Genomic DNA, 22,734 nt, shown 5'->3' with positions numbered 1-22,734 from the left:
CCATTTCCCCTATATCCTTTTTGAAATGCAGCGACCAGATAACACAACTGATTAACACTAACTTAACTTAATCCACACCAAAATAGCAGCATCTAGCTGACTTGTGTGCATAAGGCCCAAATCCTAACCAACTTTCCAGCACAGGCATAACTGTGCCAAATGGCATGTGTGCTGCATCCTGTAGCCTCATGGAGGCTTCCTCAAAGTAAGGAAATGTTTGTTCCCTTACCTCGTAGCTGCATTGCCCTTATGTCGGTGCTGGAAAGTGGGTTAGGTTTGAACCCTAAGTGTCTTTTGACAGAGCCTAGTATATTTTGTACCTGTGCTCTCTATATATGCTATATACATTGGCTTTCAGCGTTAAGGCTAGTTAGTCAGACATACCAGGTGGAAAAGTAGAAGCATGATCCACTTGTGCATCTTTCGCGTTGACACTTTTAAGTGTTTAAAATTGTCATAAATTATATCTCTGCCATGAGTGAAAATACCAGATCTAATAATATGCTGCTAGTGTTGATGTTGTGCGAAATATGGTAATCATTAGCAGCAAGATTAGTGTGCTTGGAAACCCAGTAAATTGTCCTATTTTTATATTCTCAGGTTTCAGGAAAACAAAGAAATGAAGCATTGAATGCTCTGTTATTTTCCTTTTTCTAGTGTCCCTCTCTCCCTCATCCTAGTCCCTACAGTGTGGTGTGATCTCAGAGCAATTGATGATTTGTGAAATTACAGTTCTATTAATTTAGATCAGCCTAGAAAATAGCCTTTTCAGATTCTGTTGCAGAGTACTTAGTCATTTAAATAAATGAGAAATTTGTTTCCTATAATAACTCTGTCTGCGAACTGTGTCACTTTCATTAAGGAATAATTAACTTTACGGTGGTTGATCCTCGTCTCAATACATGATATGCCTAGAAAGATAGAAAAAAATGTCATAGTGAACATCCTGTCTTGACTTAACAGAAGGCAAATAGGATTTGAGAATGATTTAAATGAATAGATGGCTTCTCACTGTTGCATCAATGTCAAATCAACAATTTTGCCCATGTCTAATAATTCACCCAGTTCACTCAAATTCAATACTAGAAAAACAATAGCTTTGATCCAATATGCCCCATGTGTGAGTGGGATTATGGCATCACTGATTTCTGCCAGTTACAGACCATATTACAAGCTGTATCAGAAGTTCCTCCAAATCTGGGGGGGGGGGGCGAGCATTTGGAGGTCTGCACTAGGAAGAGACTCAAAAACAGTGTGCACATGGAACAATGCATATCAATGTTTGGTTGTGAGCTACTCTAGTTACAGCAAATTCTCAAGTCAATTAATTAGCCATTAGTTATTTGATTTTTCTCTGTAAACCGCTTTGTGAACTTTTTGTTGAAAAGTGGTATATAAATACTGTTGTTAATAATAATAATAGCTTTTCAGATTCCCCAATCTTAATTGCTCAAGTCTGCATCCCTGCCTCACTTCTTCCCACAATTCCCAGTTCTTGGCCATATTGAATTTCTGGTTGTGTTTAGACTCATGGCATCCCTTTTTACTTTATGGACATGCATCTAAGAGGGGCAGGCAGATTCCTATAATTTCTGGAACAGCAGAATTAGGGATTTGAGGGGTTTTAGTACAGTGTCTAACAGTGATAGAGAACCATTCCTTTTTACTTCCTTGTTTGCTGGTGATTATGAAAATATGTGTTGTTTTTAGGCTGATTAAACCCTACCGTTTTTTTGCTTTGATGGGAACAGGGAGATGAACTTTGGCTCAGTGCTGTATTAGTAATGTTAGTAATTCTAATTAAAAACGTTAATTTAAGAAGTTAACAAACTGCTTAATTGTTGGTAATTGTTCTTGATGTTGCACTGGTATCTGATGACTGTCGCCTGAAATTAATATCCCTGTACTCATGTATATCAGCATCTGGGAATAGCCAAGATAGTAATGATGCCACTAATCATGCAGAGTCTCATTTCAGCTACGGCTTGTGAATAGAGTGAAGGCAGCATTCTTTGCTTTTGTAAGAATTAGTATTGACCTTGTGTAACATTGGCAGGCTTTCTGATTAAACCAGTTTAGAGGAGCTCTTTTCTTTGCGTTTTCTAACTATATTATGATTTTAATAAGATCTGCAACATAAATAGCAGAGTCCTTGTTGCGAACACAAATTTGTTTTACCAAACAGGTTACCCAGATTTGCTTTATTTTAGCTACACCAAAACAATAGTTGTATCAGCATATTGGACAAAGTCATTGTGTCCATATGGTTCTAACTCAGTGCTTCCTAAACCTACCTGGCTCACGATGCCCTTTATGTTGCGGACACAGTGTTCGGAACTGGCCTCCATACCTTAGGCAGAGGATCCTAAGCCGCTCTCTCAGCCAGTCCAGCATTACACTGGGCTGCTCAAATTTGTACCAGTGATTTCGCTGGCGCTGATCTGAGTAGCCCCATCGGGATGGCTGGCACATGTCACAGGGTAAGGAGATAACTATCCCTTTGCTACGAGTTGCACTCCAGCCACCTCCTAACCTGCGCTGGAAAGAGTTCAGGTTAGGATTGGGCTGTAATTTTAAACCCAGATATTTCCTTCTTGATCTATGTTGCAAGCCTTTTGGCTCTATGCTGTGTCTTTTTTGTTGTGAGAAAACTATAAAATAAAGCAATATTATGATGTTATAAAAAGTGGCATTTTAACCTTTCACAGAATTGCAGATAACAACACAAGCAATCTTTCAAGTTCCAACATTCTCAGTTAAATGAAAATGGAATAGCATCCAGGACAAGAGAAACTATCTCATTTTGCTTCTGGCTTAATATATTCCTTTTGCTTTCAATATTTTTGTATAAATTTGCATCATATGTCTTTCTGTATTTTTGATTATTAAAATATAAAATAGTGTTTTCTAGCCAGTTAAGAAGTCATTTTTTTTATTACAACGGAATGTATTGTTAAAAGACTGCTCTGAAATCTACCCCAATTTGAATCGTATCAGAATAAAACCCAGTTGCATTGTTGAATAATGTAAAGCATTGTTGGGCTTGTACCATCCCTGTCCTGGTCAGACGTGAGGAATGCATTATAGTACTGGAATTGTTGATTCAGGAGAATTATCCTTAATTTACAGTCTTTTAAACAACCTCTGTCATCCCTTACAGTAAAAAATTATATTTTTAAAAGATCTTGAGTGTTTGAACTCTGTCTTGCGCTGAATTGAAATACCATATTTTAGATATACTGCCAAAATTACATGACCAGCCCTCTGAAGTGGCACAGAAATGGGTCATTTGTGATTTGTGATGTTTCAAAACTAGTGTCTGAAGTGGATCTTTGAAGAGACACTAAAGAGGAATAGGCATTTTCATTCTCAGCAGTGAGCTAATGCATGGTTTTAATTCTAATTATTAACAAACTTAAATGAAATTTCAGGGACTAGTAACCCAATCTTAACTAAAGGATGTGCCCGTGGATCACATGTTCCTCTGGCTCTGGCTGCTGCAAAAGTACTCTAAAGTGCTCTGTGGTAGCGGAAGGAGCCAGCATGCTGACCAGAATTCCAGAACCTTCTTGCATGCACAGGCAGAGCGATGGAGGCCCACCAGAGCAGGGAAGCCTGGCACAGGAGGCAGTAGGAGGGGATTGAATGGGGCAGGGAATGAGCAGAGAGGGGGGAGGAGATGGGGTGGGTTGATTAGGCCCAAGAAAGGAGGTTCTGTGGTGGTGTTGCACATGGAATTCCGATCCCCTTTCTGGACTTGATCCACCTGCATGGATCAATGCGGACTTGTGCCAACTGGCGCAGGTCCGAATTGACCCATACTGGCTGATGGGGCATACTCTGGGACAAGGGGACAATGCCAAAGGAGACCTCCAGTAGCCAAAAATTTCCAGCGGGGTGCAGCAGAAGCTATCCTGGCACTGCTACATTGTCACACAGAGATTTAGGTAGGTAGAATTGGGCTATTAAAATGTCATATGCATATCTACTCAGATGCAAGCCCCATTGAATCTAGTGGGACTTGCCCCTATGTAAGGATTTTATCCTTTGACTCTCCTGGTAAAGATGTTGGTGGTTATATCTTAAACATCTCTGTAAGACTTAATTGTATTCCACCATGCTACTTCTGCAGAACTTCTATTTATTCTTTGTTGTGGAAAGGAATTGTCTAGATGAGAAATAAAGCTGGTAGATCTAGTTTTCTTTAGTTCTGCTGAGAAAGGTATCACATTCTGCCATTCCCTGAACAAGGGAAGTTCAGTTCTTTTTGTGAAGAGACAACTGCTGCATTTATGGGTTGGGTGAATTTCTCCTTCATTCTTTGCTAACTAAAATCAGTTTAATAGGCAACATCTTGAGAAATATGTAAATTAATAATTACCTCATACATTATTCAAGAAAAGCTTATTTTGTATCATTGATAGCTCTTATCTTTTTATATAAAGATATGCTAATGGATTTAATTAAAATAATTATGCTGAATAATGTAGCCTGAACTTTACCCTAAAATAGTTCAAGTTAATCACCATCTATAGTTGTATTTTTAGTCACAGTCAGTTATACACTTGATGGCTAATGGATAAGAAAACTTAGGACATGATTCAGTCACTCTAACGCCAGCGGACAGGGCAGCTTTGAGTGCAGTGCACTGTTTTGCACACTGGGAATATATAAACCACAGTCAATGCAGGGTTTTAGTTGAGGACACAAGGAAAATACAATTTACAGGGTAATCCTAGGAGGGTTCACTCAGATGTGCTGTAGATATTCGCCTATAAGGTGAGAAATTTCTACCGATAAGTCAGGCTTAGAGCATCTCCTTGCATTATCTTCGCATCCTGAATATGTGCTCAGACGTAGCACTTCCCTGTGCCCCCATACCTCATTGTGTGATGACTCGGGAGGGAACGCTGCTCCTTTCTGGCTCCCGAGCTGCAGTCAGGGGCTCCAAGGGTCTACTGAGGTCCAGCACACCTGCTGTGAGGAGGGCGTGCTGGTGTTGGGCCTCTTGGCGGGTGCCTCTGCACAGTGCCTCACTCCCCCTCGCTCCCGCACATCTGGAGGCTTGTGTGGGAAGAAAAACTTGTGTGGGAAGAAAAATTGCAGCCATGCCGGAGATCAGCAGAGGGGGGATGGAGCCTGCCCTGTGACGGCATACCTAAGAACTGTACCATCTCTAATTTATTAAAAACATAGTAAGAGATCCTAATGGAGCAAGCCCCACTGAACATTATGGGACTTACTTTTGAGTAGACCCACCTAGGATTGAGCTGCAACAGCCCTCTATCTGCATTGTCGTCTTGCTTCTCCAAGTGCCTTCCCTACCTTTTTCCTTGTGTGAGGTAGGGGACAGCTGCCTTGTGGGCAGTGCTGTTTTTTGCTGTCCAACACAACCTCATGGTTGGCAGTCTCCAGCTCTTCATCTGGCCCTTCGGCACCTCCATCAACTGCTCTCAGCTGCTGAGCTGTACTGAAAAGGCTGCCTGCATGATAATTAGGCTCTCCCATATCTTGAAAAGAAGGTCAAGATTTGCGCATTTTCTCTTCTGCCTTTTGCAGCTAATGATAATGATGCTGATTTCTGGCCAAATAATGCTTATTTCTGGCCATCACCTGCTTAATGACATCACTTCCAGTCCTCAGTGGGTGCCATGAATGTTATTTGGCCTGCTGTATAAAACGAGTTTGGCACCCCTCTTCTAGGCTGCTTTCTCTTTTCATCCCAGCATAGTTTCTCTGCCAGTGGCTGTTGCTTGCTGTCTCCCTTGCCTGTGGGTTCTGCATTAATTGAGTTTGCCTATATGGTCTTTTTGTCACTGCCTGCCTCAGCAGCCATTTTTTTCTGATAATTCCAAGTGTTCCATTGAGCTCCACAGGATTGGAAACTCTGTCTACAACACACTGATGGAGATGACCAATCCTTTCTGTTACATCTGCCACATTCTGGGCACTGTAGAAAAAAAGTGGTGCAGCTAAATAATCAAGTACCTTTAGCCCAAGAGACCACGTCTGAATTACACAAGAAATAAGGAAATTGGTGTCTCTAAAGGTTTGCTCACTTTAGCAAATCAGGAAACTGGAATGTAAATCCAGGATGCAGAGGGAAAAGAATAGAATTAGGTAAGAATGTTGAAGAGTGAGTGAGGATTGGGTGAAAGTGGAAGCAAGCAGGGCAAAGTGGTTTGGGCACGACACTGCTGAAGGAGATGAATTTGAAGATGTAGTGACTTGTAAATAGAAGAAAAAAGGTGCTTTCAAGTATAGGGAGAAAGATGGCAGAGGGAACAAAACTGGTAGTAAAAAGAGGAACTTGCGTAAGTAGTGAGTGAAAGAAAGGAAAGGTGAGAGAAAAAAGATGGTTGGAGGACAAGGGCTACAAACAGAAACTTGGTGCAGGGACAGATAGTTGCCTGATATGATCCTAGGACAGTGACTTATTACATTGCAGAAAAGAAGGATTGCCAAAGGGTCATAGCTTAGGCCCACAATAATTGCTTACATGTATGAGGGGCCAGTTCCAGGCATCTCCATAAAAAGATATTGCGTTGTAGGACTGGAATTTTTCTCCTTGCCCCTAAAACTGTCTAATTGCTGGACTTAGATGGATCAGTGGTCACTATTTTTCAGCTGCTTGTTACTATTGGAAAGTATACACTGTAGGAATAATGTTCAGATACTGTACATTTTTGGCCTTTTATTCTGACATGAACTGTTAGAAATTGTGTAGATTCTGTTTTTTAAATTTTGAGCACTAGTGTAGCATGAAACCCAAGAGCTATAATCTGAGAAATTCTCGGTTCAAATAGTTTCAGTCATGACTTTTCAGCTAGCCTTAGGCAAGCCATTATGTTCTGCCTCAACCTCACCCTCGTCTGCTAAACTTTTACTGCAGGGTACCTGTAATGACTGTTGGAGATGCTTGTGAAGCACACCTGAGTGTTCAAAGTGATTGTTTTTTTTCTTGTTTAACACAGTTAATTTTGTAAGTCACCTCTCTGTGACAAGTGTCTCAGGGAGACATATAGTTTAAAAGAGAACAGTAAAATCATATTCTGTTGATTACACAGATACAGTAAAGTCGTAAAGCAATAAAACCAAAGAAACAGCAACTGAAAAAAGTAACATCCAGCGAAGCCATAAAATATGCTATGTTTAATAACACCATGCAACCCTAAGTGTGGCTGTGGTATTTAAATATTTATAATGTAATTATTATATTTAATATATTATGTTGAATTTGGTTGTACATGAATTCTATTTATCAAAAAATAAATTTCTTTCTTTAATTTTAGGGGGCTGCACTTAAATATCTGCCAACTATTGTGAATGATGTGAAACTTGTGTTTGATCCCAAAGAGCTTAGGTAAGTACAGGCTGCTTAAATAAGAGTCTAAAAAGTTACTATGCTATTCACTGTACTCCTTTAGCTAAAACTTACATTTGTTTTTTTATATGACGTGTGTTTTATTGTTGCATTGGAAATTTGGCAGCCAAGGTAATAAACTATAATCATGTGTTATATATTATACTCCTTGAAGGCATATGGAACATGCATATATCACATTTAGAACAGACATTTTTCCAGACAAATGTTGTTGACCTTCATGGTTTATAGATTTTGCAGTATGGTGTCAAAAATTATAAATTATTAGGGCATCAGTATCTTAATAGATATTCCCTTTTTTTGGGGGGGGGGGGGAATATAATGCGTCTTATGTATGCATATATTTCTCATTACAAATATTCTGTTACTTTTTCCGTGTATAGGTGTTAATGGCATTTGTTTTTATACAGGCAGATTTTTATTGGATAATAAAAGTAATTTCCAAATTTGGAAATGTTTCTACAGTAATGAGGAGATAAATCTTACCTTTAAAATAAAAAAGACTAAAATTATCAATAGTTTCCTTCTCAGAGGGTTGTTTTAAGAATTATGTTTAATGTACTATGTGAGCACTCTGAACTCTCTGAAATGAAAGCTTTATTGTATAGTTGGTCCTTGGTATCAATGGAGATCTGTTTAGAACCCCCTGCGGATGCCAGAACTTGCAGATAATTAAATCAGTGGGTGGGGGCCAGAAGCGTCTTCTGGTCACATCCGAGAGGTGTTCTGAGGCCCAGGGAGTCCATAAGCAACTTCAGAAGACCTTCTAGAGGTCTTAGAAAGTCACTTCCAGTTTTCATGAAAGTTACTATATATTTCTGAATGAGTCCCCAAAATGCTATTTTATAAATTGGTTTTTGCTCTTATGATCTGTAGATAGGAAGAGTTAAGAGAAATTTAAAGCATCTGAGAGGCATTTAATGTGTGTGACCAAATGTGTGTGACCAGAGTGACCAAAAAGGGAGAGGTTGTGTGACTGAAATTACTGGAGACTAAGGGCCCAATTCTGAGCTTCGCACGCAAGCTCACCGCCGGCACACACTGTCACAAATGTGCTGTAAGGCATGTTTGTAGACCTTACCACAGGTCCAGTACTGGAGGTAGCACTGTGTTCCTTCTGGGCCAGTTCTTCGCCCAGTTTGTGCTGGGCCAGCAGTGGTGCTGGGCCCACAGTTCACCACCCAGCAGCTCACCTGGTCCACCAAGCAGCAGAGAGATGAGATGGGGCATGGGGGGAGGAGGCATTCTGGGGTGGGGGAGGGTGGGGAAGAGGTGTGGCAGGGGGAGGAAGCGGGGCTGGAGGGGTGTGGGACTGGTGGAGCTCAGCACCACCGGATCCTGAGCCCCGTAACCAGCCCGACATAGGATTCCTTGACTCTGCAGTGGCTGAAAAGCCATCACAGAATCAAGTAGCCCCAATTGGAGGGCTACTTCCCTTACGCGGGGGAAAGGAAATAAAAGTCCTCTTCCCCCAAGGAGCCACCGGTGGCTGCCCAGTGTGCTTAGGATGCCACGGCAGCTATTTTCAGTGCTGTAGCAGCCATTTTTGGTGCCAAGGAAGCCATTTTTGGTGCTGCGGCAGCCCAACGCACTGGGCAGCTCAGGATTGGGCAGTCAAATACTTAGGGAAATTTCAGGGTTCGTCCAATGCTAGTCATTTTGAATTCCTGCTTAGTGTCTGTTGCTGATACTGTCATGTGGGTAGGTTACTAATGACCCAATCCTGTCAGGGCCAGTGAGCAGTGCAACGCATATTCTGCTGATGCCTTGTGCTGAAAATGCAACATAAAGTGTTTTTTGGTAATACTCTGAGAAGTGTGCTGTCATGACACCAGGGGAAGGCCAGAGCCTTCCCTTGTGCATCATCAGCTCTCCTGTCACCCACTGGAGCAGGTAAGTCTGTGGAAGGGTGGCATTGGGGAAAGGGGGGTGTAACGGGGCATGGATAGGCTGCAGAAGGGGGTGATTCTGGCGGTGATAGTATGTGCCGGATCCATTCCCATTTCCTGCAGCCTCCCCACCCCCTTTCTCTCTTCGAACTTGTGCTAACAAAATTGCCAGTGCAGGTTTGAGGAGATCCATTGCAGAGTGGAAGGTTTGCAGAAGTGCAAGTGGATTTAAATTCCTTTTTGCCTCTGAAGCCTCCCAATTCACCCCCCTCCACCACTGCATGCATTACACTCGTTTTTGGTGTGGCTGCACTACTGGGGGGGAGGTGAAGAATAGGATTGGGCTGCTGTATCAGGTGACTTAGCAGATATTTAGGTGACCAGCAAGAACAAATTGGTTTGTTTGTTTATTACAGTATTTATATATCTACCTTTTCCTAGACTTGAGTCACGTAGACTCAAGGCTGTTAACTTAAGCAGTCGACCCCCATTTGAAAAATTTTACACTTTGAGAGAAACTCATAGAATCTTTCATTTCTCCAGATGTTTCCCTTCATAGTGCAGTCATTGTCCTGGCTGCACAGCTCTTACACTTTTCAAGCTTCCACAGGCTGCTGCAAAACATGTTTCAGGCTGTTTCTTAGGATGTTGTACATTTCTTGTCAGTTGTCTCCTCCATATTTTTTCATTTATAGCCATCAGCTTCCGGTCATCCATTCAAGGTGAGACCTAAACTGATCCTGCTTAACCTCTTCAGGCAAGGTGACACCTCCACCTCCAGACTACACCTCCTGCCCTGTCAATCAGCTGACCTATACAAGCCCTTGTGGGTATGGTCATGGAGTAGTGTTGAATAAAAGAGATAAAAAAAGTTGATTTCTATCTGAAACTTTCTCTAACTAGAGAAGAGTTTTAGATGTGGCTTTTAGGTTTCCTGTCAGGATGAGAGGGAAATGTCACTGCTGTAACTTGACTCCAATTCTTAGATCCTGTGCTACATGTAAAAAATTATTTTTAATAATCTCTTTCCAAACCTTTTAATTCAATTGCCAGCAACTTATATCTTTTCTCTTTCTCTATTTCTTTTTCTTTCTGTTAGTAAACTGTTTACGGATTTTATACTGAATGTTCCTGTGGGCCGTCTCACAATTCAGAAGCTGTACTGTTTGATTGAAATAGTTCACAGTGACCTTTTCACACAGCATGGTAAGGAAAAACCAAAGAATCTTTTAAAGACTCACTAACATGTTGCATTATTTGTTATATGCCAGTCTTTATCCTTGTATACTGTGCCTCACTGCAGATAGTAGTGAGGTTGTCGCCAAGGAAAACTGCTCCATTACTACCGCAAAGCCTGTATACTTACATAGAAAAGTTTATAAAGATATCAAGTGAGTTCACATGAATCAGCAAACCATGATTTGACGGTTGGCTCAGGCATTACTCCCTTTCCTTCTCCCTACTCCTCCCCAGCATGCTTCAATACCTTCCTTGACTTTCTGATTCATGGAAAACTATGGACTGCAGTGAAACTATAAATGAAATATGAAGAGGGGTTGAAAGGATAGTACTTGGCTTCACTGCCATAGTGATCACAAGATACTGCTACAACTGGCCCAACCCCAGTGCAAGTGAAGATGGCTGGGGTAGTAGTGTACCAGTGGGGAAGATGTAACTATGCAGCTGCCTGACCCTTCAGAAGAGGCACAGTTTGGAAAAGAAGGTTGCAGATCAAAATCCCAAGAAGTGGTGCAAGCTGCCCACTTCTGTGGACAGTGTGGTGCATGGAAATGTGGTGCAGGCACAGGCATTTTAGGGGAGAGGAGTTCATAGTAACTAATTCTCATTTCCATTCTAGAGCACATAGCTGCCACCAATTCTTCTCCCTCCAGGATACCACCACCTTCCATAGCAATCAGTGAAGAAGGGTGACCATTTTCCTGGACGATGGCCAAATCATGGAGTATAAAAACTAGCAGATTTTTTAAAGTTCAGCATTCTTTTTTCTTGAGACTGTTCCTAGATTTCTCACTAATCTATTCTACTTGCTTGAGAAAACAACTTCTAGGCAGTCTGCAGCTTTGCCCATAAGGACTGTCAGATTAAGGTTTGGCGTGCAGATGTACACTTTTATTCTATTTCTGACTGAATACCAGAAAAAGCATCCACCTCTCTCATTGCTTTTCTGACTTCTGCGAGATCATCGTGCATTGTCAAAATATTTACCGTTTTATATTAGCAGCTTTAACTGTTAGAACTTTTTTGTCTAACGTTGGAATGCTGAGTTGATCAGGTGTTGAATTCTGCACACAATAATGCTTTCTTGGCTTACAAAGTCAGATCACACAATATACACAGCCCTAGAAATGTTACTCTTGTCTTTAAGTAACTTTTAAAGTACCATCTCCTGCAGGCTTCTGAAGTATATTTCTGAATTACAGTACACCAGATTTTCAGGCTGTATCTATCTGATGACCAAAAAAGGCAACTAGTACAATTGCCTTGATCCTTAGATTTCCTAGATTCAGCATTTTATTTTGCGTTTCAAAATTTCTTTTTGTCATAAAACACTGATAGCTAATGACAGGTCAGTGGAATACATTAATCTCCAACAGGGTAAATTAGTGTAGCAGAGACTTCCTTTCCAGAAATTTTATTTAAAAATTATTTCTACCTGACCTTCCTGACCTTAGGCAATCCAAGGTGGCTTACAATGAAATTAAACGGAATAAAACATCAGATAAAACATAAACAATAAAATTTAAAAACAGCATTTACAAGGCAAAATTCATAATTGAAAAATCAGACTACAGATTCCTACCGCCACCATGCCATCCAAAATCATCAGTTCAAAAACTGAGCAAAAATGCCAGTTTTTGCAATGCCAAAACTGAGCAAAAATTCCTTAAGGATCATAGAGCTGAGATCAATCAAACCTCAATGGGGAATGAGTTCCACAAGGTTAAAGCCATCATTAAGAAGGCTTTACTCCTAATGAATGGTTGTATATGGCCTGTGCTATATCCAATAGAGGTTAGGGGGTGGCTGGAGGTTTCCATGGGGTAAGAGGATATTTTTATCATTACTGCATGTTGAACTCCAGCCTGCCCTATGAAGCTTCTCAGATCCATGCCAGCAGTCTAGGTGGCACAAATCCTGGAAGCCTTGTGTAAAGCCGGAATAGCTGGGAGGGGAGCCAGAAGGAAGGCTTGCTCTCTAGCAATGTGTCCTGTCTAGGCGCATTTCCCTGATGAAGTTCTGAAAAAGTTCCAGAATGAAATGTTGGACTTTTTAACAACATGGATTCTAATTCTTTGACACAACCATGGTCTTCTCACCTGAATAAAGACATAATAAATTGTTGAATTAATGCAATGATTTTTATCTTGTGAGGCTTGGATTAGGTAAATATGACTTTTGGATATGTTGACAACCCAAACTACATGTGACCAAATTTTGGTATTCCTGCTTGGATCATTAAGTTCTAAACAAATGCTGTCTGGCACAACTTTATTTAAAGACTAGCCAGTTTATTTCAGCATAAAAATTTGTGGACTAAAGTCCACTTCATCAGGTGTATGAATTATCTGATGAACATGTCTGGAGTCCATGAAAGCTCATGTTGAAATAAATGTCTTTAAAATGCTAAAAGACTTTTTGGGCACAATCCTAACCCCTTATGTCAGTGCTTTCCAGCACTGGCATAGTGGTGCCAGTGGGACATGTGCTGCATCCTGCAGTTGGGTGTCACTCACAGAGGCCTCCTCAAAGTAAGGGAATGTTTGTTCCCTTACCTCAGAGCTACATTGTCCTTATGTTGGTGCTGGAAAGCTGGAAAGCACCGACATAAGGGGTTAGGATTGTGCCCTTTGTTGTTTTTGCTGCAACAGACAGAGGACCAAACCCGAACCGATTTTTCAGTGCCGGTACAGCTGTGCCCATGGGGCGTGCACTGCATCCTGTGGTGGGGAGGCAGTCACAGAGGCGTCCTCAAGGTATGGGAACATTTGTTACCTTACCTTGGGGGGCTGCATTGCGGCTGCACCGGTGCTGGAAAGTTTGATAGGATTGGACCCTAACACAGCTATCCCTCTTCAAGGTCCTAAAGTGACACTTTTTAAAAATTTGCATTTGGCTAGTTACATGAAAAGGCTAACGTATACCAAGGATCTAAATGTTTTGTAAAATATTATTTTCTTGTGTATTTTGGACTTTGCTTAGAGGTGAAGTCAGCATGCTGAAAAATGCATCTGGTGAAGCTGGTGACCGGAACACAGGTTAGGAGTATGATAAATAGACTTCTTCAGTGTTGAACGATGTACAAGCCACAAATTCCTCTCCCAATGTCAACTTGAGGTGTTGGACGAAACATACTATAGAATTCTAAACCCCATGGCATTTGCCTTTGTGGTGTTAACCCATACTTTTCAACAATGTATGGGTGGTGACAGAGGGTTCATCTTAATTATGCTTGGATAGGTGGGAAGCTGGCTAGGTAAAAGCACTCTGCTATTAAAAATGTTCATAGTAGGTTGGAGTTGGGGGGAGATAAAACATTTTGTGTAAGTTTTGAAATAAACCTGTTCTGTATGCATTAGCCTTGTTGAAACTTTTCTGATAAGAAGTACAATACCTTGATAAGGACAACATTTGTGTATTATCAAGCGTTTACATCACTGCTACCTGAATTGCTTGTTGAACTCTGTATTTCTGATTCAGAGCTGAATGGATCAGGTGATAAATCGTCTTACCCAATGCAGCAGTGAATGTAAAAGTAATGTGATTTGGAAATTATCATTTAACTATGCGCAACTAAGATGAATTTATACATTATCCTTCACTAGTTAGTAAAAGGCCTCTTGAAACTAAGAATATTGAATTCTCCCAGAACCACCACCTTAGAATTTCATTAATTAAAATTGCAGATATCTTAGAAAACAGATTTAATAATTCATTTTTGCCAGCAAATCTGTTTCTAGCCTCAGTAGTGGTTAGATACAAACCTCAAATGTATATACAGGAACAGGTCTATATTTTGGTGGTATGAACTGCACATTTTTCAGTGGCAGAGGCATAAAATTATTCTGGCAGGCTTTTCTCCTCTTCCTCCTGATAACAAGGGCTCCTGATGGTGTTTTCGGGCTAGTTCTTGTGGAAATTGCAGAGAAATGTTACTTAATCCATACATACATTATACATGTGACCCCGAAGTGGGTCACAATCACGTTTTTTTAAGCTGTTCTTGGGAAACACTGCAGAAGGTATGCGGGCTCCCTGCATCCCCTAGAGCAGGGGTGTCCAAAGTTTTTAGCAGGAGGGCCACATCATCTCTCTGACACTGTGTCGGGGGCTGGGGGAAAAAAAGAATTAATTTGTATTTTAAATTTGAATAAATTTACATACGTTTACATAAATGAATATATTAAAGATGAATTTATATGAATGAATGAAGGTCTTGCAATAGCTCAAGGCCTATAAAAGGCCTTGCACAAAACAAGGCTGGCCTTTCCTTTGCTGCCGCTACTGCATCACAAACGTGAAACAGCAAGCACTGGAGGGAGCCCTCATCCCACAGCTCACGCGAGAGGTCAAACAGTTGTCCTCATGCTGAGAGCAGTTGCATCGGGCCAGTGCAGGCTCCAACAATTCTCCGGAAGGCCACAGGCTCATTGGAGACTAGGGACTCCCTGAGGGCCGCATTGAGAGGCCTCGAGGGCCACAAGCGGCCGCAGGGCCGGGGTTTGGGCACCCCTGCCCTAGAGGGCTGGCGCTGCCAGGGGTAAGTTTAAAAAAAACAACAAAAACAACCTTTTGTCCCAGACAGCAGCACAATCATGGTGATTGCATTGTTGCCTTCACCATCACCCCACCCCTTAAGGGGGCAGAGACAGGGCTTCCTTGGCTGGGTGTTGCAGCGTCCCAGTTTGGGAACCTCTGGAGTGTCTCTGAAAGAGTTTTGTCTTCCTAGAGTAGTAAACAGGGATCTATAGATACACAGCTCTTCAAAATGGTATCTGTTTTTTCTCAAATAAGTGCATACCATGTAATCGCCAGCTGATGATATATTCTGAGCAGGATAAGAAAATTTCCTTTGCTTCTAGGTTTGCCATTCTGTGCTCCAGGATGCCTTCCTGTACTTTGACCAAAGTTGAAAACTAATTTTGCTGGTTCTGGAGCTGCATAAAAAAGTTTTCTATTGTCAAATTGAAAAATCTGATAAGCAATTTTATAATATCATGATAAATGAGATAGACATTCTGAGAGCAGCAATCACATGGGAAAATGTATTTTCTACTAATGTCCTCAAAGTTTTCTTCTCTTTTTCATTAAAAAAGAACTTGCAGTAGGGTCCAAAGAGCATTGTAGTCTATCCTTGAAATGATTAATCTTTGGGAGAAATAAGGGTGGTAATGTTACTAATACCTGGTATGTTAATGCTACTTGGTGACTTGAGGGTGGGGCTGCTCAATAATGAACTCTCTCCCTCACTACTTTCATTAATGTCTGCTTTCGGTGCTATTTTCAGAGTATGAATTAAGGTAACGCCAGGTCTTCATTTTGAGTGTGTTATTGGTGTCCATGGCTGCTGATAGTCCAACTCTGAAGACTGTGCTGCACAAATTTCCTGGAGTCATGCAGGAGCATGCTTCAGACTCACAGCTTCATCTGAAGTATTCACACTAGACATTTCCTCCTAGCCTCATTATTCACACTATTGCCACGTACCAAGCTGTAGACAAAGCTATTTCAGCTTCATAAGTCAGATACAGCTAATAGGAGGCTTCTAAAAAGTGCTGTAGTTTTTGTCAGCCTTTTAAACCTACACATGAGTCTGTTGTAATTCTCACTTTACACTGGCAGCATGAGAACTGCTGCAGTAGAACTCTAGCCCTTGTCATTGGGGGTAATATCAGAAGCATTGAACTGCTGCTGCAGCTGTTTGTGCACCTGTGTGAATGTACCCCAAAGTGAGTCATAGAAAAACAACCTACAAGACCTGCATAGAATGGAATCAGTCCTTCATTTCTAGGCTTTTCTATCTGGCAGTTCAGGAATACAACAGCAGCAAAATTATGGGGTCAAGTCTACACTGTATGATACTGTACAGCAATACTAGTCAGTTTTTTTTTAATTCAGTGCAATTGGGGTACAAAATAGTAAATACTGCAGTTTACAAAATAGTACAAGCACATGGGGGACATGAAATATCATAGGGCAATTGAATATGAAAAGTATTGAGTTTCTTAGACCCTTTTTTCAAGCTAGGGTTAATATAAATGTTTTAGAGTAAGCACTCACATAGCTTTTTAGATTTCAGATGTTTGATGCTGTACTCTGAGCATCAAATGATTCATTGTCGCTGTGTATTCAGAGTTCTGAAAAGCCAAGTGTTGGAAAATTGCTTGTCCATAAAAGACTAGGAGCATTTGCCGTTTATAAGAGCTCTTATTGTTTTAATTCTCATTGAACGTGTTCATCTATTTTAACACTTTCTAGTGGCTGAGAGGTTGTTCAACTTTATGTCATGTGTTTAACATGACCCCTCAGAACTCAATGTTCATAAAGTGTTTTAATTTTACAGATTCATCCGAGTGCCTGTATTTTACTTCAGCATGGATGCTAATATCTGTGTTGCAGTGAGAATGGTTTTGCTTCAGTGGATGATGCCCTGCTAAGCATCTGTTTAAAAAAGATTAATACTTTATTCCTGCACACGTTCACCTGCCATTAATCATTGTGGGTGAGATCTGGGCAGCAGAGAATGAACAGATGTTGAAGTATTGTTCCTTGTGATTATTGTCTCATACTTATGAGCTATTGTCAGTCTTGAATTGTAAACAAGAGCATAATCCTATAGGCAGCAGATTTTTATTTTTCAAGGTCACTCATTAATCAGCTTTGGAAAGTAATAGTTTTATGCCATTTAACACTTATAATGGCATGTCTGGGTAAGCAAGTTGGAAGAGAGATTTGTGGAAAGAGCATAATTCAGAAAAAGCATTTTATTGTCAAAGCTTATAGGACATTGATGCATTTCTAATTTGTACTTCTGATTCACCTGAATTGTAATCAGGGCTGGCCCATCATGGACTGGCAACTCTTCAGGTTTGGTTGGTGGGCAGAGGCAATGTGACTTGCACATAAAGGTAAGAATATTTAGGGCACAATCCTAACCAGGTCTACTCAGAAGTAAGTCCTATTTTGTTCAATGGGCCTGACTCTCAGGAAAGTGTGGTTAGGATTGTGGCCTTAGAGTGTCTGGTGACTCTAGTGAACTTTTAGACTGCTATAAGTCTCATGGCTACCATGGGACAGATCCATCAGTTCGGCACACACCTTCTGATGCTACCATTGATTGAATGTGTACATTTCTGTAAATATTTATTTGGGGTGAATTTTGAGATGGTTCTTTTTGGTTTGAAAGTTTGTCATATGGCGCATTTTTCATTTTAGGGGTAAATACCTTTGTGTACAACTTGATTCCTGTTTGACTTTCTTTTTTTAAATATGCAGACTGTAGAGAGATTTTGCTGCCAATGATGACAGATCAGCTGAAGTATCACTTGGAAAGGCAGGAAGATCTGGAAGCATGCTGTCAGTTGCTCAGTAATATCCTGGAAGTTCTTTACCGAAAAGACGTGGTTAGTAACCTTTACAGAAAAGATGTTGTTACTACTGCAAATATTTGGAATAGATATGAATGAACTTGTGGATGAAATAGATTTTTTGTTGGTCACTGAGTTAGAACTCTGTTTGGGAGGAGAAAGGACACCGTGGGCCCAGTCCTGTGTAACTTTCCAGAATTGATGCAGCCATGCCAACAGAATGTGTGCTGCATCCTGCAGTGTGGGGTGCAGTCATGGAGGTCCTCTCAAGGTAAGGGAATGTTTGTTACCTTACCTTGGTGCTGTAGTGTGACTGCGTTGGCACTGGGGAGTTGAATAGAATTGGGTCCTGTGACATGTAGTATATGAGAAATATGTAATCTTTATTTTATCCAACCCACAATTGTTAGGTTTGTTTGGAGCTGAGGGTTCTGATGATCAGATACAAGCATCTCAGTTCTCTGTGCTTCTGTGATACCTTGCAAGGAAGGAAGCTGTTGACCTCCTTTCTGTCACCACTGTTGCCAGTGCTGACAATGGCCAATGTATAGTGTTGTGCCACCAGCTCAATATTAGGTGATGCAGTAAGATTCCATGTGAGTATATAAAGCTTCTGATTCTAGCCAGGCTTTTCATTGGAGACAATTCATTGCTGAGGTACAGACTGAACTACTCACTTCCCTGCTGACTAGTCTGAGTGACTGTTTGCCTATTTCCTGATTCAGTAAAGTGCCTGGTCAGAACTTGTTTGCCTCTGGAATGCTAGCTCTGACACATTTGTATTCTAAAAAGAATTGAAACAAAACAAGATTCATTGAGTATCTTATCTAGTACAACTAATCCTAGGAGTTGCACTTACTGGCTTGACAACACTCCCAGGTAATTAGTAACTTTGCAATAAGGGCTTCTGAGTTACTGTGTTATATCCATGCTGCACTGAAAGGCAAGTCTTTAGTTGTTTATGCATGCAGTCTTTTGAGGATAGCTTTTAATTATCATTTTATCAGCAAAGAGATTGGTTTGAACAGTTTTTAAAAAAGAAATTGTCACCACAGGAAGTCTGTCTGCTCTCTGGCTTCTTATTGAAATGGGTAGTCCTTGGAAGAAATCAAAACTCTGGCAAACGCCTTGCCCACAAGGTTTATTTTATACATAGGCAAATCTAAAATATTAAATTGATGTTTGATTTATTTGTCAGGTGTTGAAAATGTACATCAAAATCTATGTGGTGTGGATGCCTACCTAGCAACCTAAGTTAAAAACGATAAATACAGCAGTGGTTATCAACTACATTTTAACCTGAGATGTTCACCCTCAGTTAAATATAATGATGACATGGAATTATTTTAGTCATTGAGATAGTAGAATACAATGTTTAAATTAAAGAGTAATTTTCCCCCATGTTATGCCCAGTTCCATGTGCTTTGCTGTGCTGATTTTCCCAATTGTATTCTATTTCCAGTGTTAGCATATCCCCAAATTTAGCATGGTAAGATGCCTTGAACTCATTTCTGCCTTGAACTCATTTGGTTTGAGATTTTATATGCACCCAGATGGTTCACTAGCCCTTAAGGAGTATTAAGCTAGGGAACTGTTGGCTTTAAATCTACTTCCCTGCATTCAAGAAGGATGAAGTGCCAGAAATACTGTTTAACCTGATTGTATTTTAGTATTCTTAGATAAATGTGGCCTTGGTTAGTACTATCAGCAGGGCCTAACATTATGGAAAAGGAGAATTGGTTGAGGTATATCTTGGGGCACTAGCAATTATCTTGCACTTTCTTTACCTGCTGAGATGAGCAAGGTTCAGGTGCTTCTGCTTAAGAACTAGCAGGAGACTTGCTGAGAAGAGAGTGCAAGTTAGAGATGAATTAAGAAATTAAGAAATTCTTGCTGAATTAAGAAAACACATTTTGAATGATGACAGAAGACCAGTTCCCAAGAAATCTTTGGGAATTGAAAGATGCTCTGTATTGGTTAAAAGTTTATTGCTGAAGAGTGGGAGGAAAAGTTAGAAAGTAGCTGGAATTAAGGTCGAGGAAAGCAATTCTTCTTAAATAAGGAGGGGAATATGCAAAGTGTTGACCCTTGTGTTATGTTGTCTCTTTTAGAAATGTCCTTTGCTAGCTGATAAAATGCATGGTACAGGAATGAAAGATACACATGGGTATATAGGAAAAGAGACTATCTATTCTGCTTCAAGGGCAAGGGGCTTCTTGAAGGTTTTATCTGTGTTCTGAGGAACTTGAGGTTCAGTTCATGCTGCCACAAGAGATATGGTACATCAGTCCAGATAGATAGGAAGTCTGTTGATTTAAAGATTAGCTTCAAAAGGGAATAGATAGTGTAAATCCCTGACCTCTTTGCCACAAGCGGAAGCTCCTGGTTTTCACACAATGAACTGTGCTGACTTTTTTTTACAGTTTTCATGGGTTTGCTGACAGCTTTTCTTTGTGCCCTGTGATGGCCGAAGGTCACACAACATCGTTTCCATGGTTCTGTTCAATCAGGCGAGACTCTTTCTAGGCTAAAAAATAAAATCCTCAAAATAGTTGTCACCAGAAGACTGTTCACAGATGTCTCGACTAAGGTTAGATTAAAATGAGACAGACACCAGTGGCGTAGGTAATGATCGTGTAGCCCGGTGCCAAGCTCAAAATGTTGCCCCGGAATTGATTTCACAACCGGCAGTGATGTCACTCTGGGGCTTTTTAAAAGTGAAAATTGAGAGGAACCCACCTCCTCCCCCAAGCAGCTCGCCACCCAGTTGCTCTGCTGCCTTCCCCAGTCAGTGGCATAGCTAAGGCATCTATCTGCTACCTAGGATCAAAGAAGATTTTGTAGCCCCCCCCCCAGACAAAATCAAATTTAATTAAGTAAATAAATTAAAAGTGTGCCCCTGATTTGTTTGAGACACTGTGCTGGGATGAAGAGGGATGGTTATTCTCCCCCTGCTAAATATAAGAGGGGCACCACTTGAAAAAGTGCCTTTTTATCCAGTTAGCAGGGGTAGCTATATTACGATACATGGAAATGAGAACTTACTCATATTAATACCTTATTAGTTTCATGCTGTATCATGATAACATGTCATTGCAGCATGTCAATAAGATAATAACATGTCATTGGCTCTCAGGACAATCAGTCTCATAGGTCAGTTTTGAGTTAAGAAAATCCACTTTCTGTTCCATAAGGCAGTTGTGTTTTCATTTTCTGGTTAATTGGCCATAACTTTTAATAGAATACAGACATTCCAATGCAGTTTGTTTCATTGTATTCTGCGTTAAATGATCTTTCCAATCATATATAACATGATGGTATTATTCATACATACCAAAATTTTCATAATTTTGGTCACTAGTGTCAAGCTCAGCTTGTTACCTCCCTAAAGCTTGATGTCCGGTGCAACTGCTACCCCCTGCACCCCCTTAGCTATGCCACTCACAGACGCCTTACCTGTGATCAATACCCACATGTAATTCGTGTACTTGGAGTCACAATTCATGAAGAACTTTATTGTACATTTAAATATATATATCAACAGTGGTGTCAAAACAAAAACTAATGTGTTTTTAGAACTGGATGTTCAGACATGTTAGAAATCCCAGGTATCTACTAAAGGCAGTGAAATGGAGGAATGTACCCACTTGTGCTATACTACCAAAGACGTGTGGCTTCCTCACTCTTATTATTCATTTCTGTCCTTGGGTTCCAATTTGGTCTTCCTAATCTACTTTGGTCTGTCTTTGCCACTGCGTTTGAAAGTTTTATTTAGTTTATTTAAAACATTTTACCCCACTCTTTAGCTGACAGTGATTCCAATATAACTGATAATTAGCAAATTGCACAGACCAACAAATTTTTTTTTAAGTTGCCAAAGATGTTTGAACAAATTTAGGTTATTTTTGGGGTACTGAATCCAACAATAACATCAGTTTTGCCTTATTGGCTCTAATTTTGGGGGTATTATTATTATTATTATTAACAGTATTTATATACTGCTTTTCAACTAAAAGTTCACAAAGCAGTTTACAGAGAAAAATCAAATAACTAATGGCTCCCTGTCCCAAAAGGGCTCACAATCTGAAAAGATGCAAAAAGAACACCAGCAGGCAGCCACTAGAAAAGGCACTGAGGTGGGCCAGTGAGGTGGGCCAGTTACTCTCCCCCTGCTAAAAAGAGGAGCACCCACTTGAAAAAGTGTCTCTTACCCAATTAGCAGGGGTAAGTATGAAATAGAAATATTAGATATGGCAAACTAATCTGTTGTATCAATGTTCTCTGAACAGCTTGTACTCTATTGATTTAAAAACCACAAGAATAATTGTTCTTTTCCTAAAGACAAAACTTGGAAAATGGAACAGCAGTGCAATTTGTGATCAGTCGTTCACAATCCATCTGTGGAGTTCCTCCATGCAAAATAGCAGGCTGGCTGTTGCATGGTGCTTCAGTGCTCATGTGTATGCATTGACATGTACATGTACGCTAGAAATAAGATGCATCCATTCTCCACTGAGAGATGCAACTGCTAAGCAAGTTCATGTATCTGCATGTACTGAACACTCCTGAACAAGTACAAAACATTAGCAAATCATACTAACAAAATACTAACATTTTGGCCCAACACCCAATGGCATCTCTACAGGGTGTTGGGAGTGCAGACTGCATAGGGTTACAAGGTTTTCACCATTTTGGCATAACAAAATGGTATGGCATAACAACCCTATATACTGATTCAAGCAGCTTCCTCATGAGGAAACCATGTTGTTGGATGCCTCATGAGAAAGCTGCTTGAATCAGCATATAAGGTCGCTATGCCATACTCCCCCAAACTAGAGCTGATCTGAAAAACTGA

At 40.5% G+C, this 22,734-nt stretch overlaps 1 protein-coding gene across 5 annotated transcripts in view; it reads left to right on the top strand.

The window, feature by feature from the left end:
- Positions 1-22,734, top strand: part of DOCK1 (dedicator of cytokinesis 1) — a 484,421-nt gene that overhangs the window by 131,120 nt on the left and 330,567 nt on the right. For all 5 annotated transcript variants that reach the window (XM_066618882.1, XM_066618881.1, XM_066618883.1 and 2 more), the window contains exons 24-26: positions 7,293-7,363; positions 10,373-10,479; positions 17,788-17,915. In XM_066618882.1, the coding sequence (XP_066474979.1) occupies positions 7,293-7,363; positions 10,373-10,479; positions 17,788-17,915 (306 nt within the window). The remainder of the gene's footprint in view (positions 1-7,292; positions 7,364-10,372; positions 10,480-17,787; positions 17,916-22,734) is intronic.

Source organism: Tiliqua scincoides, chromosome 3 (assembly GCF_035046505.1).
Source record: "Tiliqua scincoides isolate rTilSci1 chromosome 3, rTilSci1.hap2, whole genome shotgun sequence".
NCBI lineage: Eukaryota > Metazoa > Chordata > Lepidosauria > Squamata > Scincidae > Tiliqua > Tiliqua scincoides.
This window is presented reverse-complemented; position numbering and strand designations above follow the sequence as displayed.